This window comes from Ammospiza nelsoni, chromosome 7, assembly GCF_027579445.1.
Source record: "Ammospiza nelsoni isolate bAmmNel1 chromosome 7, bAmmNel1.pri, whole genome shotgun sequence".
Classification (NCBI taxonomy): Eukaryota; Metazoa; Chordata; class Aves; order Passeriformes; family Passerellidae; genus Ammospiza; species Ammospiza nelsoni.
Genome location: NC_080639.1, coordinates 16531357 through 16558665, shown reverse-complemented (window position 1 = coordinate 16558665; position 27309 = coordinate 16531357). Strand labels below are relative to the sequence as shown.

At 40.8% G+C, this 27309-nt stretch overlaps 1 protein-coding gene across 2 annotated transcripts in view; it reads left to right on the top strand.

The window, feature by feature from the left end:
- Nucleotides 1–17295, top strand: part of UBE2E3 (ubiquitin conjugating enzyme E2 E3) — a 55697-nt gene extending 38402 nt beyond the window's left edge. For both annotated transcript variants that reach the window (XM_059475826.1, XM_059475827.1), the window contains exons 4-6: nucleotides 11765–11897; nucleotides 13617–13764; nucleotides 14782–17295. In XM_059475826.1, coding sequence (XP_059331809.1) covers nucleotides 11765–11897; nucleotides 13617–13764; nucleotides 14782–14879 — 379 coding nt within the window. In that variant the 3' untranslated portion in view covers nucleotides 14880–17295. The remainder of the gene's footprint in view (nucleotides 1–11764; nucleotides 11898–13616; nucleotides 13765–14781) is intronic.
- The last annotated feature ends 10014 nt before the right edge of the window (nucleotides 17296–27309 follow it).

Below are 27309 nucleotides of genomic sequence, written 5' to 3'. Positions count from 1 at the left end.
GAAGTGTTAACATTTTAGGTTGTTTTATTAGGAGAGAACAAAGAACTCCTGTCTTGTTGAAAATTTGTTACACAAAATAAGGATGAGGAGGTTCCAAAAGGGCTAATCCTAAGCATTGGAAACTGGATGAAGCTGTGCAGATTGGAAAGGTTTCCAAGACATCTGGTAATTAGCTTCCAGTTTTTATGGAGTCCTGCCCTGTGAAAGCTGCTGCTTGGTGAAGAGAGAACAGGAGTGAGATGAAGCCTAACTCTGAAAAGCTGGATCTTTGTGAACACAAATTATCAGCAGGCTATGGGAAACTCTATGACTATCCCTTTGGAAAAGTAACTCCTACCAATAAAAAAGTCCAGTATTTCTCCCATTGCAGTATTGTCTTTTGTTCTGGCATTTGCTTGGCACAATGGGGAAAGGGTACAAGCTATCAAAGAGTTCTTTCTGGCTGTCCCTGCCTGAGCCAATGTGCCAGCCTGCCCCACAGCAGCTTGCCGTGCTCCCCAGCAGCTGCACCACCTCTGGGAGCTGCTGGGGCATGACTGGCTGGTTCCTCCCCTGCCCAGCCCAAAATGCCAGAGAGGCTTGGCACTGCTGTCAGAGCCGGCACCTGGCAACCTGCTCCAGGGAAGTGAGGTAGCATGCTCACGTGCAAGGGACCTAGAGCCAGGCCAGAGCTTGAGCCTTTTGATATTATTATCATTATTGCTGTTATTAATACTACTGCTGTTGTTACTATTTGGTTTTTTGTTTGTTTGTTTCATTAAGGACAATTTAAACAAGAAAGAAAACTTGCCATTTAAGTTAGTTTTGTCAGTTGTCTCTTGGGAGCACTTATCTACACCTGGTTAAAGGATAAGGAGTGTTTGTGGCGTTTCTAAAGTTCAGATGTATAAACCTTCAAGCACTGAATGGGAATTGCTGAAACCTAGTGCTTTGGTTACTTGTCAGAGACTTGGGAGACTACTTGTGTACCCTATTCTGCCCCTTATCTGTGCAGGTATTTTCATCAAGTCATTGCCCTGTCATGTTTATTATTCTTTGTGTAAAACAGAATATTTATCTTGTCTGCAGTAAAACCAAAATGATGTATTTACTACTTCCTTTTTTTTTACAAATATTTTACCATCTAAACATCAGCAGGCAGTCCCAGCACACTCACTGCTAGTAAAAATGTTTGTCTTTTCAGCTCTGAGTCTATTAAGTGCAATAAGCAGACAGCCTGTCTTAAGCTAATTTTATAGCAGTGCACTACTTAAAAATTAGGCATTTGCAGCAGAGAAAAAGTTCTATTGAGATTTGTTATCAGAAAGAAAATTATTTTTCCTAGATTGCAAATGTAAGCCAATATGTAGTTAATGGCGTTCACTAAATTATACTGACTGAAAATATGAAGGAAGTAGAGTTATGTATGAATATATAATATTGGGATATGTTGGAAGAGATTATACTTAATTTGTATATAACCTGATGAATTTTGCTGCAGTAGACATTATCTCCACTGATAAATCATGCTTATAGCTTCAAATAAAAACCATACACAGTGTGAGCCTTTTCTTCTTAAGATCACAGCCATTCCATGTCTGTGTTGTAGCAGGATCTAATTGCTGAATGTGATGCAACTAGTGCAGCTGCCTGAGCTATTGGAAAGAAGGATTTAGTGCCCAGTGTCTGTGCTGTCCATGTGCTTTTGATTTACCCAGGGTTGAGCTTCTGTATCCTGCTGCAGGCAGTAAAATGACACTTCCCAACAGCTGCCTCGAGTCTGGGCTGTGAGAGAAGGTGGCTTTTCTTACAATGGAGTTCCAGCATATCTTAGTCCAGGGGTACCAGTGGTCCAAGCTCAACAGCAGAATTCCATGAGGGTTGCAAATTCCCTAGCTTGTCCTAAGCAGTGGCAGCTCCCTTAGAGAGGGGTACAAAGCCCTGCTCCAAGGGCTAACCCAAACACTACAGCTATATCCACAGAGAACATTTGCTTTGAATATTAAATTATTAGTAGTAGAGGAAGCAATAGTTGGGCTGGATCTGGCTTTTCAAAAAACAGATTTTACTAGGTGAGACTGGTTTCACTCAGATGTTTATTGACCTTTCTTTCCCCTGAAATGATTATTATTTTCACATTTTTCTTTTGTGGAGTAAAAGAAACTCATATCAGACATTGATTTATGTGTATTTGCATGCATGATGCTTTCTCTATTCCTTTGACTTGCTCTGCTTTTGGAGCTAAAGTTGGTATTCCCAGAGTGTTTTAATGCTTTATATCCACACATTACATTTATATAGTCTCTGAACCAAGTGTTGCTTCATCTGTCTCCAGTTCTGCATTACACAAAGCAGATTCTTATCCTCAGCTGATTTGTTTTGAGACTCTCTAAGCACTCTTATTTAACTAGTGAAGTGGACATTGTTGGGCTAGTGTTTCAGAACCCAAATGGAGCCTGCCCTGTCCTGGTACATATGCCCATAATGTTGGATCACTCTCCAGCTCCCATGCTAAATGAACATTGTGGAACAGTGTCAGAGAGAGGATCCTGAGCCCTGACTTTATCCCTGCTGTAGCTCTGGAGCTACACATGCAGAATATAATTCTAGCATGTGTTAAGCCAGTTTGGGTTGAGCTGCTGCAGCCCCTCTTTTCCCTCTTTTGCCCTCCTCCCCACTGCAGCAGTTCTTGTGCTGGTGCTGGCATCTGAGCCAGTCTGCAGTCAGCTGCTGCTTCCAGGAGTCTTGGCAGCAGGCACTGGTTACTTTTCAACTTGCTCAGCACCACAAAGCAATTCATATCAAATAATAAGTTAGATATGTAAAAATTTTCAGCAATGGTAAACTTGTCCCCTGCACAGAATGTGAAGCTTGTCATCATTTTGCTCTAAGCAGAGTTTAAAGCTCATAGCCAGAGTTCTGGTGTTCATTTTAGTGGAAAAAGAAAAAAAAGTGAAAAGCTCATTTAATCAACCCTCTGTGTGGGAAATTTTGTTGGCCAGTGTGGAGATATAACTAAAGACAAACCTTCTGAATATATAACTGTTGTGCTGAAAAAGGTTCTCGAGTTTTGCCTAATCAGATTCATGCCCCTTCAAAACAGGTAACTACTTTCAATTCAGCTAGTCCACATGGTGACCCCCAAGCACGTTTGGAAATGGGCTGGACTGGAGAAGGTGTTCATATTGCATGCAAAGTGGAGAAAGTCTTGGTGTATGAACTGGGAAAGAACAATTCTTTTTTGAGAAATACAGCCTTTTTCTAGTTACAGAGATTTGCATCAGACTTTTAGGGCTTCAAGGTAGGCATGTGACACAGGGAGCTGTGGCATAGCATTTTCTGGTTTGTTGTGCTGTACAGTCTGATGTGGAAATTGACAGAGACAAGAGGAAGAAAGTATTTAAAGGTAATAATGGAATTACATTTGGGAGAAAGCCTGTGCTAGAAGGTTAGGGAGACTGGACCAAGAACTGACTTAGACACTGAAAATACAGACTTCTTTTAATGAAAATATTCAGTGCTCACTACAGGTTAACTTTCAGGAAGTTAGTATGAAACAGCTCTGTACAGAAGTGATATGCATGTATTAGAGCTCCTAAATCACCAAGTAGGTGCTTCTTATTCAGTGTGGAAATGGAGGCAAGGTTATCTGACTGACTGGTTTTGTCTTTACTTCTATGAGGCAAGCTGGAACTTCTTTGCTGAAGTTGAATGCTGATTTTTTTAGAGGAGGGGGAAATGCAACTTCTAGCTCTGGTGTTGTGAAGTGGTAGAGAAACCCAATCCGGGACATCCTGGAGGTGGAGGAGGAGATTCCACTCTGGGAGCACCAGGCATGTTGGGTGTTCACTGTCTTAACAGGTGGATACACACACATTTCAGTGCAGGTGATTTCTCAGCAATTCTCTCTTTCTTGGTCCTTCATGAAGTACCTGAATAAATCATGTCCTATAAATTGCACTTTATCCTTTTATGATATTAGAATCAAATTTTTCCACAACATTAATGCTGTTCACAAGTTTAATCACAGAGTCTGCCTTTGGGCTTTAATTATCAGATGATGGTGTTCTGTATTCACCAGTGTGCTTTCTGTCTTGAAAAATTGTTTGTAGATGTTCCTTTCAATTTTTGGAATGAAGGTACCTTCCTTAGAAAACAAAACATAATCTGCAGAGAGGCAGAAGATTTTTTAAATACCTTGGTCACATTTAATACATTTGGAATTGCCTAATAATTAGGTATTTGGTGTATCTGGATAGCTGGAGATTTTATTTGAATGGCTTAGTTAACTTGCAGATTTAGTCTGTTGAAAATTGCCCATTTCTTGTTCTTGGGCATGAGTATTTGTAAGTTTACTACATTTTTATAGCCAGTTGTATTTTTAGTCTTACTTAGGTCTTTTAGTGAAATTGTTTTAACTTCTTTCTTCCACCATCTGAAGGGTGTGCATAAGAGATGTTGGGAACAATATATTTTTCTCTTTGTTGACATTAAAAGTGTTATTGAAAATACTGGAAGTCCTAAGCTGGATTTCTCAGTGTCACCTAGCTTTGTGACATGAAGATTTTGCAATGAAGGATGGAAGCGGCTGATATCTGGAATATGAGGGTGCCCCAGAATACCTGAATGACTTACTAATAATGTAATCTCCTGAGGGTGAGGTGGTGGTCTGGGATCTGGGAGTTGTACATTGCAGTCATACTCCACAGCACACATCTTCTGGTTGTATTTGTGGGTGAACACTTTTACTAAGGCTTCACAATTTCTCAGGTACCATGTGACTCTTTCAGTGTGAATGGCTAGAATCACTGTGGAGGCTAAACATACTGAAAAACAAAATACGTGTGTATCCCAAATGAGTTTTGTTTGTGTTAGGAAGTTGAAAGGGATCCTCTCTCACAGAAGAAAAGCAAAATCTTCCATGTTTGCTAAACCCAGGTTCATCAGTAATTTTGAGTGAAAGAAAAATGGGAACTGCGTATCACTAGATAAATTTCTTCAACGATTTGGCCCTAGTACAAATTGAGTTTTATATCAACAGCAAGAAAATAGTGTTTTGACACTAGTACTACAGGTCTTTCAACACTGATGAAAGGGATCTGTTCTTTTAGTTTATGCTAAATTAAAGGTTTGTTATTATGAACACATGGCAGAGTAGCAGGAAATGTTTCCCTTTACTGACTGTCCTGCTCTGGTTTTTATTAGGTAGTGTGGATAATTTCTCCAGTGTAGGCATATGAGATGTACTTCTGTGCATATTGCAAGTTAGTTCATGCTGAACATTTGGTTTATTTTAAATTTCTCCATGCCTATGAGATTTCTGTGTTCAGAAACAACTCACATTTGGTAAACTCTTTTGTGTATTGCCTGGGTGCAACTCCTCTGTCAAGAGCATAGACATTGAAAATCTGATGTGTTTTGTTATGTGTTTAATTTAAGTATTTCTGTTGTAATTTAGCAAACTGTGTTCTGGTATTTAGTTGCCTTTTTGAAAGAAAAATTACAGGAATTCTGCCTCCATAATTGGCTTGGTTTGTTCTGGAAGATGGAAAGGACCTGCACAGACTTCTAATTACAGCAAGATAAGTCCTAGGAACTAGCAGGAATACAAGGAGGAAAGTAATCTAAAGCTATTGTTGCAATGAACCAATTTAATGGGGCTTTAGGCAGTGGAAATACTGTCAGCTTTCCAAAATACATTGCTTTCGTTTTCTACATATTACAGCTTTGATGAAATTAGAAAATTATTTGTTACTTAGCTTCCTTTGGTAACATGAGTGTATATTCTTCTAGTAATGGCAAGTTTAGCACTGGAGCTTCTAGTGGTGTAAAACACGTCTTTCCCTTCAGGGTGATTAATAGCAGATCTCCACTGGCTGAGGTTCCCTGGTGGTTCAGTGTGACCTGAACCAAACACAGCCCCGTGGTTGCATTTCTAAGCCAGAGCAAGCAGCTAAAGTTCATGCCCTACTCTGGCTGCAGGAGGGCAAATGACACCTGGTTAAGCATAAAGCTAATAATCCATGGATGGTTTGTGAACATGTATGATTTGGCCAAGTTAGTTTAGGCTGGACCAGCATTGTGCTTGAAGTAGCCATGCTGCTTCTGAGAAGCTCTCAAGTTGCACTTGTTTTGCATTGAACCATGTCCTTGGGCACAAGTCCTGCACTGCTTTACAACCAGCTGAATTATCAGGGGATCCATGAGGTAAAAATAGGTGTTTTTTTTTTTTTTTTTAATGCTGATTTCTAGATTTCAATCATAAGGACATTATAGACTTTAGGGAAGTGACACAAGGAGAGATTTGTACACTGAACTAGATCCTTAAATCCTCAATTCCACAGAGCCTCTGTGGATATGCTAGAAGCAGTAAATAACCTTTTCTAGCAAACAAATGTAGCAGGTAGTTCAGTGGCAGGTAAAATAAAAACATTTGTAGCTATATAAAGAACACAATAGACTGGAACTTTTTCTTTGTAAAAAATTGCACATAACCTATAAACCTTAATAATAGTGAGCACCTTATCAAAATATGTTTTCTGCACTGTTTTGATACATTGCCATAGACAGCCCTCATGTGTCCAACCTTAGAAAAATGCTGTAATCCTAAAATTAGGGCTATACTTGTAGCTCCTGCCAGTGAAAACAGAATGTTTTCTGTGTCTACAGGATGTAGTGCCCAGATTCTTTAAGTAGAAGTGCTTAGGCACTGGTACTGATAACATGAATGCTGAGAATAAGCACTGCAGAGAGCCTTGTAAACAAGGCATTGAAAAATAAAGAAAACATAAGTTTTATGTATGCTTGTCACAGGTCGTAGAACTGAAAGCCACACACAAACATATGCCTTTTAATTAATGTTCATTTCCTTTCTTGCACTCTATAACCAAATCCACAAGAGTGCCTCCACAATTGGAAAGGAGAATTCAGAAAAAGAAGGATAATGGACAAATTTTCTTCAAAATGTTGAAAATATCAAAGCAAGAAAGTATTTTGAGCATTTTCTATTCCCATGCTCAACATTAAAATGTAACTACTGCTAAGTGTTTGTGCTCTCTCTAGGCCTCACTGAGCAAGTCAGACAGCTTGCAGCAGATAAAGATCCTTTGGTTGCTTGTGAGATTGTTTTTTGGTCTTAAATTACCAACAGCATGACAGTGTGTATCTGTAGCTGGATAAAAAGGTAGTGTGCTACTAGATAGGGTTGTCTAGCTCTGTTTTCACTCACTTTCTCACTACATGGAGGGGTGAGGAGGATTTTCTCTAGTGCTGAGCTTAGCGGCTTGAGTGAGGAGCCAGGCTCCCCATGCTGTTGATGAAAGGGGTCACCAGAGGGAGATGGAGTATGTTGGTGTTAGGGAGTATTTAGATTTTCTGGGGGCTGTAATCACTCTTCTCTCTGGCCTGATTGTCTGGGTAGCCTGAGGGGCAAACATTAGCATCCACACTAGATATCCTGCATGGTAAATATGGATCTCCACCTCTGTGATAAGTTGAAGTTACTTGAGCCTGGGGTATTTTTCTTCTGCTGGAATAGAGTTCATCAAGCTCAGAAGCTGAGACAGTAAAGCAGGCAGAGTCCCTACAGATGGGGTCTGTACATTTACCTGAATTGTATATGCTGGTGGGATCTGTCACAGCCCCTTGTGTATCTCTTGGTGTCACACTGAACTAGATAATTCAACAGCTTTAGCTGTGTGTGTGTCCAAAACACAGTCTTTTGTGCTGGTAACATCCTGAGTGCCTTTCTTCCAGAAGGATTTGTAAAAGTCAATTTCCAAAGCTGGTTGAAGATTTTGCAGAGCTTTACTATACTGTACCATTATGAAGTGGATTTTTCAAGCACAAGGTTGTGAAACATGCCTGAGGGCATTTTTCTTTCTTTACTTAGTACTTCCATTTGAAATAAGAAAAATCAAAAGAGATATCTTATCTCTCTCTTAAAGCACTGACTTCACTTACACTGCTGTAAAAATTATATAGTGACAGAATTGTGGCTGAGCATTCTATGAAGAACTTCCCAGAGTTTTACTCTGGCTGAATCTCATTTTGAAATAAATGTTTGGGAAGGATGGAGGGAGGTCTTTCCTTATGTAATTCTCACCCCAGGTGCCTCATTTGGTTTGTTAGCTGCTGCCTTGGTAATAATGAGTAGAGATCTTTTCCAGCCTTTACACTTCTATAATTCTGCTGGCCTGGGTATAACACCTGAGGGTGGAGCCTTTGAGAGGAGAACATGAGAAAATATTCCACCACTTAAACTTGTGCCATGTAGACACCCCCAGTGGTTTTTTTTTGAGGTGTAGACCAGTACCTTTAGTTCTGTGATACCAATGACATTTCTCATAAGGCTTTTAGAGTCAGTCACACTTCACTGTTGGAAGCTTCCAAAAACAAGCACACCCACCCCCACAGTTTGCTATATGCTGTTGCAGACTCATATTCAATATCATAATAAAGCATAACACAGCATTAACATCAAATTTAGCCAAATTACATTTTCCTTCATCCTTTTTCTTCTCAGCACAGTCTCAGGACTATGAAGTTGCATTCTGTCACCACACTTTGAGTCTTGTGTTTTAGAGGAGGGCTGTTGACAGCAGTGCATTTAGTGAGTGCAGAAAGCAAAATGCTACCAGCATCATTGTAGATTGGAAGTTTCTTATCCTAGTTTCTTGTCCTGCATTTCGTTCCATATGGGCAGCTTCAATGCATTTTGATTTAATAGATTGTAACAAAAGCTGAACTTGGATTTCTGTAACCACTGCATTGGGAGTCTAACAGGCTTCTTGCTGGTGTGAATGCTGCTGCATCCACATGAATGCTCTTAACACTCTTCTGGAAAAGCTGTGCTTCATCTTTGGAAAACTTGAAAGCCAGGGTTCAGCAGAGTTAGGTTTGACAGACCTGCTGTGAACCCATGGGCCCCTCAAGTTTAACCTCATGTCTTTTCAAATTTACCATCTGAAGTCACACTTGTAAATTTAATCTGTTCTGTGGACTAGATTGGCTACAGCATGGTCATAAATCCTTTGTCTTGTCTGAATCAGGTATATATCCCTCAGTGAAGTGGCATAATGAATATTTGCTTAGGAAGCAGATGCAGCCAGTTAACTCTAATTTATTTTTAAAAAGCAATCCATCTTTAATGTATGAAGTAAACCTCCCTAATTCTGCAAATAATATTTTGTCATTTCAATTAAATTGCTTTGTTATTTTGTCTGAGATTTTTTTAGCCCATATTGTGAAAAAATTAATCAAGTGGATTTTTTATTGAGAAGGAAGTATTGATGCCTTTACTGAATTTATAATGTTCTGAAGCTAATTTAGGAGGATAGCAGGCTGTTAGCAATGGCCTGCACTTGTATGCTCTATAGCCAAAACACTGAAGTTGTCATTCAGACCTGTTGCTCCATCAAGATTTTGTGTTTTGTGGCTACCAGCTTATGAATGCCCTAGCTCTGATTTGGTAAGTGATTACCAGAGAGTTTGACCCTGGGCTGGTGCTGCACTTAATCGTGACTGATTCATTGGGCTGGAACAGATTTGATCCATCCATTTCATTAATTTGAGTGAAATGCATCCAGCTGTTGGGGGTGTATGAAAGAAAGGTACCTGACATGCAGGGCAAGAGAACTAACCTCTGCTTTCAACTATAAAGCAGTCATTAGGACATCTTATGCTGAAATTGATTTCCTCCACAGAAATTTGGTTTTCAAGCACAATACTAATTAGCTGTAAGCTTGATGAATGTCCAGAATTAATCGAAACATTTCAGTGGCCTGTGTGGGTTTAAAATGCTGTCGTTACTGCCCCAATATTTTCAGTTCTTACACTAATTGGTTTTTAGGGAGTGTGAATAAAATTATCTTCTGGAGTGACTGAAGGTACAAATGGTTCATTGCATTACCAAAAATGGACCTGTTTGCTTCTAGATTTCCCTTTTTTTTCCCCTTAAAATGTTCTAGTATTTTCCTTCCACTTTTATGTATGCATTGCAAACAGAAAGAAAGATTTTAGACCCAAACTTTATTTTTGACAGCACCTGTAGGTTTTTTTTTTTCTCTAGCTGTGCTCTGGAGGCCAGCATTCTATTGTTATCTACTTTCATTTTGGCAACAGGAAAATAGCTACAGCTTCATAAAATATTTTTTTGTTTTTAATAAATAGGATATCATACAAATTCCATTATTATTTTGCCCTGTTTATGAAAGAACTGCAACATTTGGTACATGAAATGTCTACAAGATAAAAAGCATCTTGGAAAATTATGAATTGAAAGTGAATTCATAATCAAAATTAGCATTTTTTTTCTCAAAAATGATCTTAATGTAAAAATAGCTAAATTTTGGTGGGGGGGGGGGGGGATTGCAGATCTATAGTGCAGACTGCTCATATTCCTTGTCTCTGATGAGTGTCTCCATGTTTGACTACATAGTAAGGATGGATGTCCAACATGTTGTGTTACAGACTGCAAACATATGTATGACAAATACATGGGGTGACATGGCATAGGAAGAGCCTTTTATTTGTTGGGAGTTTCCTCTGTGTGTTGAGCAGTTCCAGAAACCACAAATTCCCAGGCTGCGGTGTGGTGCCGTGCCCTGTCCCTCGCTTCATGTGCAATTCATGTGTGACAGTCCTCAGGGCCTGATCCTGGGCACCACAGAGGAGAAGGATGGGGATGCTTCAGCATGGCTGGGAAACTGCCCAGGTGGGGAAAACTGAAAGGATCTTTCACAGTGCTGTGTTATTGGCTTATCTGCATTGATGTGATCAAGCCATTGTGTCTGCATGAGTTCAGTGCTGTTGTTCTCCAGAGCAGTCAGTTCAGTAAGTTTGGCTCTCAGTAGGGTGGGTTCAGGACCCTTTGTGGAAGGTTAGGTTAATTTTTATCCAGGCTTGCTAAAGATTTGATTTTTTTGGTGGTTGTTCCTTTGGGGGACAAGGGGGAGGAGTTTTTTGTTTGGTTAGGGTTTTTTGTGAGGAGGTTAGATGGTTACTGTGTGATAATAGCGTTAGTGACAGCTCAGAAGTTGAGAAAATGTTGGGTCATTATCCATTCTTCCAAACTTTTACTTTAATAATAATTATGCAGTAACCCTTTCCCTAGTGAGAAATGCATTCTGAAAAGAAAGTATTTTTGGCTCGTTGTCTCATTGCCGATTGCCCAGAGGCATAACACAGATATATCCTGAAGAAACAGTGCTTTGGAATGACTGCTGCAAGAAGCTCAATTCCTTGTTACTTGATTCTCTAGCCCTTCCCTAGTTTTGCTGCCCAGAGGTGTAACACATTTCACTCTAGCCTATGAAACAAGTAGCAATAAATGTGTATCAATATACTTGAAAGCCACATTTTTTATGAAGGTGTGATCTGCTAAAAGCTTGGAGAAGATGAATATGGTCAAGATGTAAAACTCCTTTTGTGTACAAATATGATGGCATGGAAAGGGTGGTGTGGAAAAGGTGATGAAAGGGTGACGTAGAAGTTCAGAGCAATGACTCAAGAAAATAGATCTGGGGATATGTTTTGGACAGTGAAAAACCAGTATTGCATGACCATTCTATTTCATTGCTGTCTCTCCAGAGGGACAGCAGAGTACCTAGCTTTTGTGCCAGTTTAAAACACCTAGCCCACTGAAATCAGCTGGAAATTGGGCAGGTGTTAAAAATAATCAAATGGTTTCTATTCAATAAAATGAATGCTGAAGGAATCCATAAAATGCCTCTCTCAAGGGTACATCTGACTCTTTCTTTTCCTCTCCCCTTTTTTCTTTACACAGTGCCGGTCCTAAAGGAGATAACATTTATGAATGGAGATCTACTATACTTGGACCTCCAGGTTCTGTATATGAAGGAGGTGTTTTCTTCCTGGATATCACATTTTCATCTGACTATCCATTCAAGCCACCAAAGGTAAGGGTAAGGTTTTTATTGTGCTTATCATTTTTTCATGTGAGAAGAATACAGCTTGCACCAAGTGACTGCACATCACTTTCTGAATATCAGATCTGTTTATGGTCTCTTGAAAACTACAAGGTCCAAAATCTTGGCTTGCAGTCTCAGAAAAATTCCATCTAATTTACTTCTTGATTACCACAGTCAGTACTGATTTCCAAACTTCACCAAGGGATAAATGAGATGATGATTCTGATCAACAGGTAAGATTCAAGAAATTTTAGTTCTAGTAGAAGACAACACAAGACTTTCTTATGTTTCCTTCTTCTCATTCTAGCTGCTAAAATATATGTATAATAGTCTTTCGTGTTATGAGCCAGATTCCATATTAAATATTATCAGTAACTTTTTAAGAAATAATAAAAAGCTATAAAAAGTTCACATAGAAAACTGGAGCATTATGTTGTGTCTTAAAATTGGGTAAATTGGTGTGATGAATTTCCATTATTTTAAAATGTCTATTTATGACTGCTAAAATAAGCAATCTTGTTTGATAATGTTTTTGAGCAAAAGCTCTTCTTATTACATTAAACTAATCTTAAATTAAAATGTCAGTTCCTTGCTCAGAAATAGTATGGACATCTAATAAATTGTAATTTACTAATGGATATGAAAGAATGTAAAGATCATTCCCTTTTCCCCTCCCTTGCTGCCAAATTACAACTCTTGACCAAGTCACCAGAAAAGACACTGCAAAACTCTCATAACTAAATACATTTTACCACACAACATTCTACAGCTTACATCTTTGGGGGCTATAACTATGTTACTATAAATCTAATACCTTTTTACATTCCTAGAATGATTGCAACATAAAGAATATACACTCTGTATTTCACACTTCTCTTTAACCCACAGCATTTAGTATGTTCTGAATTAAGAATGTTATACTGAAGTGATGCACAGTTTTAGACAAATTCCTCATTCAAATCTTGTAGATTTTTTTAGAGCATGATAGTTTTTAAATTTTCAGGATACATTGTGGATTCTACTCCCCCCCCCCATCAGTATGAAAAAGAAAAATTTCCATATGTTCTTGTGCTTTGTGTAATTAAAGCAGTTACATTTTTCACTTCGTATTTGTGCAGAATGTTCACATGTTCTATCAATATTAGTCTGAAATAATTTAAGGATGGATTTAGTTAGTATAATAGCATTGTTTTGGCTGTATATTATATTCTGCCTAATGAAGGGTAAGGACAAAGATTTCATTGTTAATTTAACAAGACTAATTTTCATGGTCTGTATTTAGTCTTTTGAAAGAAAGAAAAAGATCAACTAATACTGCACATGCAGACAAATTCTGTGTACTTCTTTACCTTCAGAAATGACAGTGAAGTTACATTTGTGATTAGAATGTTCCTGACATGTGGTATGTTCATTAAATAGCTACCATATATAAAATAGGTCCTTGCTTTTGTGGGTACCATCCTGAGAGCCTGTGTGAAAGCAGTTTATGCCCCTAATCTCATCATGGTAGATTTGTTAAAGGCAGGCCTGGCTACAGAAAATAGTCACTCTTCTGTTAAACAATTGTGGTTTGGAAGCCAAGCAGAGAGGAGCTGTGTCTGCAGAAGCTCTGCAGAACTGGGAGTCCCCCAGGCTGCTCAGAGCCAAGGGGCACCATCCCTGGGCAGCACTGAATGACTCTCTGTGTCTCTTATGCTGTGATTTCAGGTTACTTTCCGCACCAGAATTTATCACTGCAACATCAACAGTCAGGGAGTCATCTGTCTGGATATCCTGAAAGACAACTGGAGCCCTGCTTTGACTATTTCAAAGGTTCTGCTGTCTATTTGTTCACTTCTGACAGACTGCAACCCAGGTGAGGAGCTGATAGTTCACTGAGAGACTCTCAGTCGTTTGACTTAGTTGCCATGGAATGTAATTTGTATATTTGATTGCATGCAGCTTAAATAAAATTTAATATTTTTTTAATTTGTGGTGAAGCACTCCATATTGGATATGATCCCTCTTTTAATGGTGTTTTTACTACTGTGACACAGCAGAAAGTAAGTACCACTAAGTCCTTTTTTTCCAAGATATGATGGAGAAAATAAGCTGATGTCATTGAAGGTCTGTATTGAAGGAGGTCCAGCAAAGGAGTGTTCAGTCCAGGAAAGGAGCAACATTCTTCTGAGTTATAAATCCTGCATGTTGGAAGAAGCTGCAGGAAGTCTCTTAAGACAGCAGTTGAAAGGCTTAATCTTGCAAATGTGAGGGATGTGATGTTCAGAGAGAACTCTCCCTGTTTCAAAGAGGCTTCCTTGATCCTGTGGGGAGGGGAGGAGCTCCATGGAAGCAGTACAGATTCTCAGCAGCAATGTGTGACCAGTGTCATTAGGCGATGGATGCTAATTGCCTGCGGTCAGGGCAGGAACTGAGCAATAGTGCTAAGGGACCGTTCATTAACAGAAAGTGGTCACAGTGAGGGAGAAATGGATCAGCCTCTTAGGTACAAAGGCTTGGTGGCTCCTGAAGGGCTCCCCGGTGTGTCCTGCAGCCCGAATGCTCTAACTGCCACTAGTCCTGTGCACCTCCCTGACAGGAGGGTGCCTGTTAGGGGCAGCATTGCTGAATGGGTCCTGCAGGCAAAGGGCTGAAAGCAGAGCACCTGCCTGAGGCAAGATTCATTCATATGCAGATAACCACAAGAGATTTTTCCTGTTTGTTTGCTTTGTTCATGTGTGCTTTCTTGGTAATGTCTTATATGAGGAGAGCTCCACTATATTTCTGGTCTAAACTATATTTTGGAATGGATGCTGTGTTTTAAAATATGTTTTATCTTGGGGACTGTTACTTGTGGGATGGATTCTGATGCATTTTCTCCTGCCTTTTGCAGCTGACCCTCTGGTTGGAAGCATAGCCACTCAGTACCTGACCAACAGAGCAGAACATGACAGGATAGCCAGACAGTGGACCAAGAGATATGCAACATAAATGACAAACTACTTGTGCAGTGTGAAGGTGCAGAAGGCAACTTTGCAGTGTGCAACAAATCTTTATAGCCTTTACAATACGGACTTCTGTGTATATGTTATACTGATTCTACTCTGCTTTTATCCTTTTGAAGACTGGGATACTGCTCCCCAAAAAGGTAAATGCTATCAAGAGTAGAAGTTTGTAGCTGTAGATTAGTTATGTTTAAAATGCCTACTTGCAAGTCTTGCTTCTTTGGGATATCAAAATGTATTTTGTGATGTACTAAGGATACTGTTCCTGAAGTCAACCAAATATTATAGTGCATTTTAGCCTAATTCATTATCTGTATGAAGTTATTAAAGTTAGCTGTAGATTACTAGGAATTATGTCATTTGTATTAAACCCAGATCTATTTCCAATATGTGGTACATGCTGTTGTGAAAACTGTTTTAACTTTTACCTTTGTCAGTTTGTAATGAAAGGATTTCCTTTTTCCCTTTGTAGCTCAGAGAGCACCCAGTGTATCATCTCAAACACAATAAACATGTTCCCCAAGGAGTAGTTTCTTTGTTTTCCTATTTTAAATTAATATTTTAATAAATTTAGTTATAGTAACAAGGCAAGGCTAATGTATCACAGATCCCTGTGGATAATTTTTAAATTAATATGCATAAGCAAAGGCTTGCTATTAAATATTTAATGCACACCTGTGGATTAAGTTTTCCCTGTTTTGTTTTTAACAGAACAAGTGAAATTTCTAAAATTTTATGAAATTTAATACTTTTCAGCTCTTTCTCAAGTTGAAATTATCACATTTCATATGCTTACTCCAGAAGTTAATGTAGCTGGTTGCTTCAGGGCCAGTCCTGCTCTCAGAACAGGCTGCCTCAGTCTTGCTACAAAGGTTTTTTGCAGGAGGATGGCCAAGTTAGAGATAGTCTGGTGCTTTTTTTTTTCTGAGTAAAGCAAGTTGGACTTGCTGACCTAGAGAACTGAGTTATCCATTGAAAAAGGTCTTCCAAAGCATAATTGAACACTGTATCATCTACCCAGAAAAGAGAGGAATACAATGAATTTAATCAGATTTATATGACATAAAACTGTTGTGGAGGAAATAACCTTTCTTAGTAAAAATGAAATCTGTGAAAGTGTTTTAGACTACCTTTTTCCCCCTTCACTCCTGCCTTGGAAATTTTGTAACATCTGTAAGTACAAAAATACAGCTTTATAGTACATACAGTTTAAAAGGTAGAGTCACTAATAGTTTTATAATTTAAGCTTTTATAGTTTGCCAGTCACAGTATCGATTATAAAAAAATACACTTGATTCCTTTAAATGATTTTAAAATTACACTTATTTTTAAATTTTACAGTCTCCCTTACTACCTGGTGTTTTTGGAGATAACATAGCACTTCCATCCATAAGATGCTCTGCTCATTTAATATATGAAAGCTGAATGTTAAGTTTAAATATTAAATCAATACAAAAAATACTAAAGATTTAGCTCTAAAATTAACCATTACTATACAGGTCCCTGTTTTTGTATCACATAACCTTTGACCATGAATTGTTCACCCTACTTTAAGTATTTCTACAGATGCCTGAAGGTGGCTTGAAGAACTGTGTATCCCAAATATTTCAACCTAGAAGCCAATCTCTCTTGGTAGCTACAAGATAGCTTTAGAGTTCAGGTTAAAAAGTGCAAAAGGGAATGAGAAACAGGATCTGGCAGGTGAATATGCCTAAGTCAGGTAACAGACTAATGCCAGGAGATGAAGTGCTGGAAATCACTGCTGAAGGTGACCAGAATTTCTTGTCATGTCATTGGATGTGTGAGAAATAGCACAGATTGGCAAAGAAACAAGGGGCTATCACATCCAGGCTGCACATCTAAAGTCTGCTCCCTGCTGACCATTAGTGCACTCGTGGGCCACAGGGTGCTCCTACACCACTCCAGTGACCTTCCAGTGGAGAGCAAACTATGGAGTTCTTGCACTAACTGTGTTGCCTACAGAATTTACAGATATTTATATCATAAAATATTCTGCTATAAAAATACAGGTTTTAATTATAATTTTAATGTGTTTTGGGTTTGTATAGTACCTCCAGCTTCAGATACCTAGGTGTACAAATGGGATGCCTTGTTAGTGTTGCCCCATCTTGCCTTCCTTCCAATTGGATCCTTTACACTGAATTCCCATCCTCTTTTTTTTTTTTTCTGTTGGTTTGTCATGATTCTGTTCTTTTTTAATGTAGATTTTTTTTGTGTGTAAATTTTATATTTACTGAAGTAAAGGTTGTTTTTGTGTAAACATTTAAACTTTAAAAGAAAAAGAAAAGAAGCTAATTTTGTTTCTCAAGTTCTCTCTGCTAAACCATGCAGTAGAAAGAAATTTGTATTGTTAAATAAATCAATTAGTTGTTAAATGAGAATGTGTGTCTGTTTTCATGGGGAGGGAAGAAACCCCTGCTGGAAATAGATCCAAAGCACTGGTTGTGAACAGCATCTGTTGTTTCAAACTATTTCCTTCCTGGCTGTGCTGGGGTGAATACTGTATGCTACCAAAGAATGGCACTGATCCTCTTTTACATTTTAAAAGCTAGAACAGAAAATTACCACCAATCACTGGGCTCTGTATTTGGGAAACAGTGAACTGAAATTACATTTTTGTGTAAAGCTAAAGATACTGCACCTGCCCTCTTCTCCATTTTGGATGGGCTTTTCTTTTTCTGTTGTCTTTGGGATTTGAATGGGGAATGCATGCATCTGGCTGGGAAGCTGCCCAAACTGGGTTCCATGATGATCTGGTGTGGAAACCAGCAGTCCCAGCCTCTGACACACCTGAGGAACAGAGAGGGGCAAACCCTTCTTCAGCTGAGCTGGTGGCTACATTCAGAGCAAATGAGAAGGAATGGGTAAATGTAAGTGTTTAAAAAAAAAATACTGTGCATAATGGAGGCTAATAAATATCAGCCTCGTTGTTCCTGCAGTAACATGTTCTTGGTGTCTCAGTGATGTGTGGTGTGCCTGATGTGGGACAGTCTCACTGATCAATGCTGACTAGTGATTGCTCCAAGTCTATAGCCTGGAAGGGGAGAGAGTCATAGAAAGCAAGACCACAGAGCAGCCCAAGCCAAGGGCCAGGCTAGTGCAGCCTTGTAAGGAAATCAACTGCACCAGATCTGGTTCATGCTCTGCTCCCTCCCTACCCTTTGGGGGAAAAGGAAACTCTTTCAGGCTTTGTGGTACACCAGTTCCTGTTCTGTACCAGCTTATTTTTGGTCATTGGTATTGCTAAAAATGAGACCAAGCTTCTTCCTTTCTTCACCTTCATGTGTGAGAACCAGATTTGTGGCCTCTCATGGGTGTTCTCACCTGCCTGCACCATGACAGGAAAGCTGCAGTGCTGAAGAAGAGCTTTGCAGTGGCTGGGTGCAGTTCTGAGCCACAGGGCAGCCCTGGCTGCATGGCTTCCCCAGGGCCTTGCCTGAGTGCCCTCAGTGCTGGAGGGAAGAAAGCTGCAGACCACAGCAGCTTCTACAAAGAGCTCATGGCCTTCTGCCTCTGAGGTTTTGTCTGTGTGGGCAGAAGCACCAAAGGAAGAACTCCTGACTCCAGGCTGAAGAGTGAATTCCGCCTTGCCTGCATTTTCTTCAGCAAAAATCATCAATGTACATTTATGTGAAAGGAGGAAGGCTTGTGCAGGAATTCTGGACTAAAGCAGTTGCAGAGGACAGGGACAGTAGTGTGACTGAAGTGCAATTTGATTCAGCCATAAAGCAGCATTGTATTTTGGCAGCCTGTGCTATAGCCAGGGAAACAGATGCATTGGAGAACTTGGCACTGCTTTACGCACAGCTTCTCCTTGGTGGCACCACTGGCATTTGTGTTGCACAGTAACTTCCAAGGCTTTACCCCACTCCCTTTCCTTCACTAACCACTGACTCAAGGTGGCTGCAGACAGCTTCCAGGGCAACAGGGGGGATTATGTAATAGAGCACTGGTTCCAAAGGGAGGAGCAGGGCACAGCTGCCTGTACTGCTGCCTGACCTTGCAGTGAGAGTTGGACACATTCAAGTGTTCAGCTTAGATGAGAGAGCAGATCATGTACTTGGAAAATAGTGGCTGGAACATTTGCAGCACACCAGGGCTTTTCTTTTTTTAATCCTTTTAAAGGGAAGCCTGCTTCAGCTTGTGTCTCCCCATCTCTCTGCATGCATGTCTCTGGAGGGCAGCTATGACTTCCTCTGCTGCTGGGTAGAATAGATGGCATCCAACATACTAGCAACAATTTGGGGATCCTTAAAAATAAAAACTGTCAGGAATAGATAGAAGAGGCACAGTATGAAAAAAAAAAAAAATATATATATATATCATATATATATCTTCTCCCTTCATGGGGACCACAGGCTCTGCATCTAATGGGATCTAAGATGTGGTGGGACCACATTTATGAATATAAATGCATAGAGTCTTCTCCTGGCTATTGCTCTTCCACAGCTGAGGTGTGGATGGCCTTATCTATTTATATGGTGTTTCCAAGTCTGTTCTCCTGGATCCCACTGATGATTTTATGTGTCATCATTATTGTCAGCTCCTAGTAACCTTTTCCTCCAGCCTGGAAAGTCCTCATTTATTTAATCTTGGCTTATATAGAAGATGCTCTGAAGATCCTGGTCACCCTTGTCTGTACATTTTGTAATTCTGCTCTAGCTAATTTAAAGGAATGAGCGCTCCACACTGCATGCAAAATATGAACTCAAAGTTCATCTGGAACAATGTTTTCCGGTTTGATCTGTTTGCCTGCACGTTAAGAATGTTTTGCCTCTTTGACCTTTATTGCTTAGCTGATGCCTTCATTAAACTGTTGGGAGAGGCTGGGATCTCTTTTCTGAGCAATAGCTACTTTAACCTTTTATGTAGATCTAACAAATGTCTTTCCCAATATCTACTGCTTTATATTTATCAACACCAAATTAATACGTGATCTTATCTCCCACTTCTCAGAAACATGAAATCCTTCATGACTCTTGGCAGTAAATTTTAGCTTAGTCTGCTTTGAATATTGACTCTGTGTGCGCTGCATGCACCAGGGGTAGTAGGTAACAGCAAAAGTAATAGCAAAGTGCAGTGGACAGGTCTGATTGCCAAGAAGTGATGGGTCCCTTAGGACAAATTATCATCTGGCTTCTGAATGGCACAAATGAAAGCAGCTGCCAACCGTTTTCATCAGTCTGGGCTTTGTCTCCCTCTACAGAACAAATGTCAGGTCATTATTTAAAGAGGAGCTCAGCGTGGGTAAATTTCCAGAGTGCTGAATGAGCTGTCATCCTGGAGATGAGTTTTCTGGATATCATATATGTAGACAGGGTGAATCACAAATCTTGTGGGAGACCATTCCTCTGAACACAGCCATTGGATCTATATCTGAAGGATACAGTTGGGTAGGAAATCTGAAGCCTAACATGTGTTCACAGTGCCAGGCAGCAGTAGTGGGGCTGCAAATGTAGAAGTGATAAATGGGAAGGGAATGAAGCTACTGCTGAAGTACAGCAGAGTGTGATGGCATTTCTTACACTCAGGAAGGCAGCTTTGTGCCAGTGCAGAAGTCAAGGGTTGTGTTTATGTATTCCAGCATTTTAAATGTGTGTACTTTTGTGAAAATTTGCACCAAGCTGAGACTGTTGACCACATGCTAAATAAAGGTTACCAGTACTTACCGTTCCTAATTTATAGGCAGTGGACTTAAAGTGACAGACAACTTTAAAATTGTAGTCTGAGGAGAAATATTAATACACCCTATGCTATTCTGCTCCTTCCTAGGTTTCCCTGTTAACTGGGAAGCAAATGTACTGCCTTTCACTGAAATGATCAGTTACCACAGAAAAGTGACATTTTTATTCTATTCACTATTACATGTTGCTGTTTTCAAATAGCACTTTTTTTCATCAGTATGGATTTGATGAAGAACTAAAAACATTAAGGTATCAATTAAGCTTCATTCATTGATTACTGTAAAAATAACCTGAATTACCTCTCTTAAATAAAAAACTTTAGTGTCTGGATCCGACCATAAATAAAAACTAAAGTTAGGACAAAACAAGTCCAGTGCTGGCCTTGTTTAGTCCAGCTAATTTCCTACCTTTCCATGTGGGAAACAAAAAAAAGTAAAGACCGAGCCAGCGAAACAGTCAAACCCCGTGAGAAGTTTTCCCTCGAGTCGCCCTTCCCAGACGCAGTTGTAGGGGCGGGCCGGGCGCCGCGAGGTGGCGCTGCCGCACCAGCCACGGCCGCGCCGGGGCCTTTGGCCGCGGGGTGACGGAGCCGCGGGTGCGCTCCCGGGACGGTGCCGCAAGCCCCGCAGGCCCGGCCTGTGCGGGAGCTGCGCCCCGGGCTCCCCGCGCCCGGCAGAGCAGTGGGAGAGGCTGCGAGCCCGCACCGGCACCCTGGGTGCAGGAGGGCGAGACCCCGCGAATTCCCGTTCCCCTTGGGGATGGATGCCTGCGGGAGCGATTGCTGCCCGTTCTGCTCGACAGCCACCGCGCGTTGCACTCTAAGGACGGACATTTCGCTCAAAAATGTATTTTACCCCAAAATTGTTAAAAATTAGAAGTTGCAATAGATTAAGTGAAGTAGATCCTCCCAGCCCCATACTCCATCTCTCTCAAGTTCATTAAGCTGCTTAGCTCCACAAAGTTAAATAGCACTTACATAAATCCAACAGCTCTAGGGAACACGAGGCGTTGGTGCACTGGCCGGTGCCTGTCAACTTGTTCATTTTCTCGGAGTGTCTCTTTCTCCTCAGACAGACAAACCATATATTTAGAATAGTGGTGCTGCTGCACTTAGATGCCACTGCTTCCAAAGAGCAGGCTGTAAAAGAAAATAAATTCACAAGTTAAGAAGAGATATTTTTTTTTCTATCTCTATTAGCTACCTTTCAAAGTTAAATCTTTGCAGATGGATAGATTTAGTCTAGATGGAGTAAAATATCATGTTCGGTTTCTATTTTGTTTAGGAAATTAAATATTGGACTCCTGGCATCAGTAAGTTATTTTCACTTTTTTTATAGGCCATATTCATTCCTATGTCCCACAATAAAACCAGGCCTTGCTGTCCACTGGTTTTCTCTCAGTAACAAAGGACTCTGACAGTGCTGCTTCCTTTCCTCCTTTGCAGCCCATTCTGCTGCTGGGGCTCAGAGTTCATCCATACCTGTGGCATTTGTAGGGGGACTACTGCTCTGTAGGCCAGCAGCTTTTCCAAGATTTTGACATGTATTTGGCCACTTGAAGGGTAACCTCAGCTAAACATGGTAAATCAGGTAAAGCTCACAGAGGTGACTTGTGTCTCTCTCAGCTTTCAGCTCCAGTGATACACTTGCTTACTCAGCCATAGTGCCTAACGCTGTTCCTGTTTACCCCTCCGGCAGCAGTTCCCCAGTGTAACAAATGGAGCGGTGCTGGTCTGGCACTCTCTGTTTAAAAATGACGTATGGTGAAGTATTTTAAATTTACCAAATTGCTAATGATTTTCAAAGGCTTTAATTGAGTGATTATAGCAGCCATTGATTTTTCAGGCTTCAACCTACACTATAATTCAGACACTGCGCAAAGGAAGTCATGCACAATCGGATTTAGCCATCATTCACAGTGAGGCTGTGCAATTACCATTGCAAACGTCAGGTATTGTGTTTGCCTTATTAACTTACATTAGGAACCTGTAGTGAAGCTGTGAAATAGCAGTTGTCTTAAGACATTTCCTGTGGTAGAGTTTTTATTAAAGACATTTACATAGCCATAAACTGCAAAGGAGGATGTTTGATGCAAATTGATGAGATTTATGTTTGAATGTGTTGTACCGTCTGCAAATGTGCTGGAAATCCTACAAAAGTACTGCTACATTCACAGACTGCATTGGGAGGAACCAGCACTGCCTGGCTGTGGGCTTTTTAAGCATTTAGCAATTTTGACAGTCAGCAGCAGTGCCTGATAAGCTGGTTAAAAATGACTGGGTTTTTGCAATCAGGCCAGGATTCAGGTCAGAAGTTGGGCACAGAGCAGTACTGTGGGAGATCTTATGACACTATATCTAGGCACTGCATGGCCCATCTGCCCCACTGATGAGAAAATTGCTACTACATGAGAAACCTTCTTGCCCACTTAGGTATTGGACTTTCTTAGGGTATTGGGTATTGGACTTTCTACCTACTGTCAAGTCTGGCTAGACTTTGGGAACCATCAAATTTCAAGTTAGAGGAGGAGTTACAAAGAATGGATGAGCATTTCACAACCCAACTCAGCTTTTTGTATAGTGGCAGTCATTCAGAGCTAAGGAACATTTGCCACACAGTAATATAAAAACACTCACAAAATGATGTCCCAGCATATACCGCAGTTGAGATGGCCACAACACACAGAGTACCACCACACAATTTCAAGCAGCTTCAAGCATCTGCCCATACAGAGTAACACTATAACACTCCAGAAGGCTTCATGCATCTGCTCTTTCACGTTCTTCAGCACAACCTTTCATACCCTCATATTAATGCACTGCACCTGTGTGCCCCTCATGGCTCATGCACTGCACCTGTGTGCCCCTCATGGCTCATGCACTGCACCTGTGTGCCCTCTGCTCCCTGTGGTGGTTGGTCAGTGCCCCTGGGCACTCCCTGGCTCGTTACCTCCAATGCTGCTCACCTGTCCTGCACAGCTGCACCCACTGGGGATGAGGCTCCCACAGCCCCACTCCCAAGTATCACACACTGTGTACCTACAAAATGAGAATCAAATGAAAAAGGTATTTGAGAGCAATTTGACAAGCTATTCCTTGTTATTAAAGCCCCAGCTCTTCAGAGGGAGTGGATGAGGTCCCGGCAGTGTCCTGGGATGCACACATTTGTGAAACATGAAGCCCTGGAGACAGGAAAGTTTAAAATTCCTTAAGGTTACTACCTGCTCTCACCTGCTAGAACTGACTTTTATTGTGAGGATCTGACTATCCCTTGGAATCTAAGATTAATGACTTTTTTCATTGTAGTCAACTGAGGGAACTGAATTAGCTCTTTTCAGGTCTTGTCCCCCTGTTATTTTCACCCTTAAATTTACAGTAGCTCCTGCCTTCATTCTGTCGTTCCCAGCCATTTTTAGTGCTGCACTGGGAAAGAGACTTTGGAAGCTGTTTCTGCTGGTTTAAGACCGACTAATTTACTGTAGCAAGTGCCAAGCAGGCTGCAAGCACCAGATGAGTACACCTTCCTTGTGGTATATGCACAGTACAAAAGATTTTTCTCCCAAGACCATCCTTCCAAGTCTCACTGTTTTCTTTACCACCCACATTAAGCATTTTGAAAGAAGGGTTAATTTCCTTCAATTTCTTATTATGAAATACTAATGTGAAGGCAGCGCTGAGGTTAACAGTCACAGTGGCTGAGGGATGGGGAAGCAGAAGTGGCTCTGGCTGGCATGCAGAAGGTCCCTGGAGGCCATCACACTGGCAAGAATTATTGCCTGAAGGGCAATTACATTGGCAGGCATCAGCTGGAGCACAGTGCACCCTACTTTCTCACCTCATCATGCCAATTCATGCCGCCAGCTTTGTTCTGACACCCATCCTCTATCACAGGAGCAGGTGGCAAGGAGCCAGCTCTGCTCAGCATGGGAGTCTGTGCTCCTCAGAGAGCCCAGAACTGAGGGCCAGCTCAGCCTCCACTGTGGCTACAAAAATCCAACACAATGCAAAGGGCAGAAATAAAGCCCAACTGAATAGAACACAAAAGCTTGGACTAGTCCAAAGAACTTTTCTGTGAACGAGAGGAGCAAGACAGTGGGAGCAAAGAAAATAAAACACATTCTGGAGCTAGACCTGACTGGTGACAAATTGACAGATGGACAGCTCTTCTCCTCCTCCTAGGGAAAGGGGTGGTCATTCAACTGTGAGACAAAAGATGTGGACAGGAAGGTGCAGATTTCCCCATCCTGGCTTCCACCCTGCCGCCTTCTGAGACAGCTGTGGTCCCACTGGGCGTTTATTGCTCTTATCCCATGAAGGTTAGGGATGGGGTTGGGAGGCAGACAAAGCCTGGCCCTGGGTTGGAGATGGAGGCCACAAAAGGAGAGGCTGTGCTGCCCAAAGACTGGTCTCTGCATGAGCTTATCCTCTGGTCCCTGGCCAGGTGTCTTAGGCTCAGTCAGAGACCAGGGTTAGGGATAAAGCTGATTCTGAAACTGTTGGATTATTGCAATTTTTTTTAATAAATTAAGAAATTATGGGAAGACTGGAGGTCTAAGATTGAGTGGCTACAGAAAGTACCTGTAAATGAAAAAGAGAAGTAAAACAGTTCTACTTGTTGCAGACTAAATGTTATTTTTGCAGAGCTACCCTGTAGTAGTGCCCAAAATATGCTTTCATTTTGCTCCAGAAAGCAAGACATATTTTGATAAATAAAATAAATAAAAATCAATAGCACAGTTTAGTCATCATCCCTAAATGTTTACGTGCCACTTACTGGCATTTTGCCTGCCCTATGCATCTTTTTTAAATGCCTTCAGCATTAAGAAATGAATGTTCTTTTTCTGGAAGAACTCCACCTTAGCTGAAAATAAGGAGAAAAAAAAGTGGTAAGAACAGAAAAAATTAGTATTTGACTTTACACATATGTGCAGTGAATAGCCCAGATGTCTTCCATGAAAGATTTGAGCATCACCATCTAAATTTTTCTTTTGGCCCTACACCAGCTGTGCCGAACCCAACAGATACTGCACTGCTGCAGATGTGGGGGATTTGAGCCTGCACTAAATGAAAAAGCAATCATTCAACACATATCAGGCATCACATTGTTGAATCATGACAGGAAGCCCTGCTAGCTCCACTCTGCCCCACACATTCAGGGGCTACTACTGTGCACTGAGGACTAAGGACTGTCCCCACTGAGAGCTGCAATTTCCACCCCTCTAGCAGCTGACAAATGAATGACAGGCCAACCCAACTCATTAAACCAGCAAACAGGGAACATAGGGAAAAAAAGATGTAGCTTTTTGCAGCTGCCTTACATTACATCAGCTCAGTGTGGGGTCAGATATGCACAGAGCTGGGTGAGAATGGGTGAGACTGCATAGCTGTGGGCAGGGACAGAGACACAGAGACAGGGAGGGTGGGAAGGTGTCTGCTCTTCTCAGCAAAGTGAGCTGCCCTTTTCCTGCAGAGTGCTTAACTGCTTGCTTAAATATAAACAGTCCTAAACTGGAGCCTGTAAGCTTTTCAAGATGAGGACCCTATCTTCAGATTTGAAGGTTCTCTGCTCCTGTCAGACAACTGCAGATCTTCCTTTCCTTTCACATCGCTTTCTAGTGATATCCAGTTGCATTCAATTACAAACAACCTTGGAAATCTGGCACAGGTAGATCTTCCTGATTGGTTATCTGGAATGTCATATTAAACATTACATTATCTCCACTCCTTTAACAGATAAATCCATTATCTGCTGTTGGTGTCTGGTCAATTTTCCTTTCTACTGAATGCTTCTGTTTCATGATGGAGAGGCACATGCTAGAGCAGGCATTTCTAAGGCCTTATTTATTACCTGTCTGTGGTGCTTTAGCTCTCTCATTCAGACTTCATGACTTACAAATGGACTCAAGATACATGGTGAAATAAGTTGTCTTTCTCTTCAAATACAAATCCTGTTTTATTTCATTATTTCTATATTAATGATATTTATTTCTTCTTATTCAGACAGAGTAATGTCAGCAGGGCTTACTAATAGCTCCAGAAATGTGCATTTTTCTTTCCTCCTTTTTATACAAGTCTTTAGTAGACTTGTATAAAAACACAGCTGCGTTCTTTTTCTAGGCTGTGAGTTGCATATTTTTTCACAAATATGCATCAAATTTTGCCTTTTTTAAAATACCTGTAGCCTAGAAAAAAAAAAACTAGCAGCATGGTCTCTCTACCTATTTTAACATCATATATGCCTCTATTACCTAAAAGTGGATTTGAATGTGTACCTGCAGCACACGTAGAGGCATGATTTCTCATTCTTGTTCACTGTGGGTTGGAAAGTGTATTCAGTGTCCGATCCCCTCACTCATCACTTCTAGGTATTAGAGAGTGAGTTCCAGTGGACAGTGATCAGTAATATACACTGCAGCCACCCTTGGTTCACATTTCACTATTTTTCTTTCCTATTTGTCAGGGGACCACAGTGCCAGGCACTCCAGCCCCCAGCACACAGTGCCAGCCACTGTAGTGACATACACAGAGATGCTCAGCACCAGGATATGAGGGAGAAGCTTTCCTCTGAATGCATAATTACAAATTAGTTAGGCTTCTCACAAAAAAAAAATCGTGCTCAGGACCTGTGTGTTCATTTTGGGAAAAATAGTGCTGCAGGAGCTGAGGAGGTGGGAAGGGAAGCATGCAAAAATTAGCACATTAAGGGCTGTGCA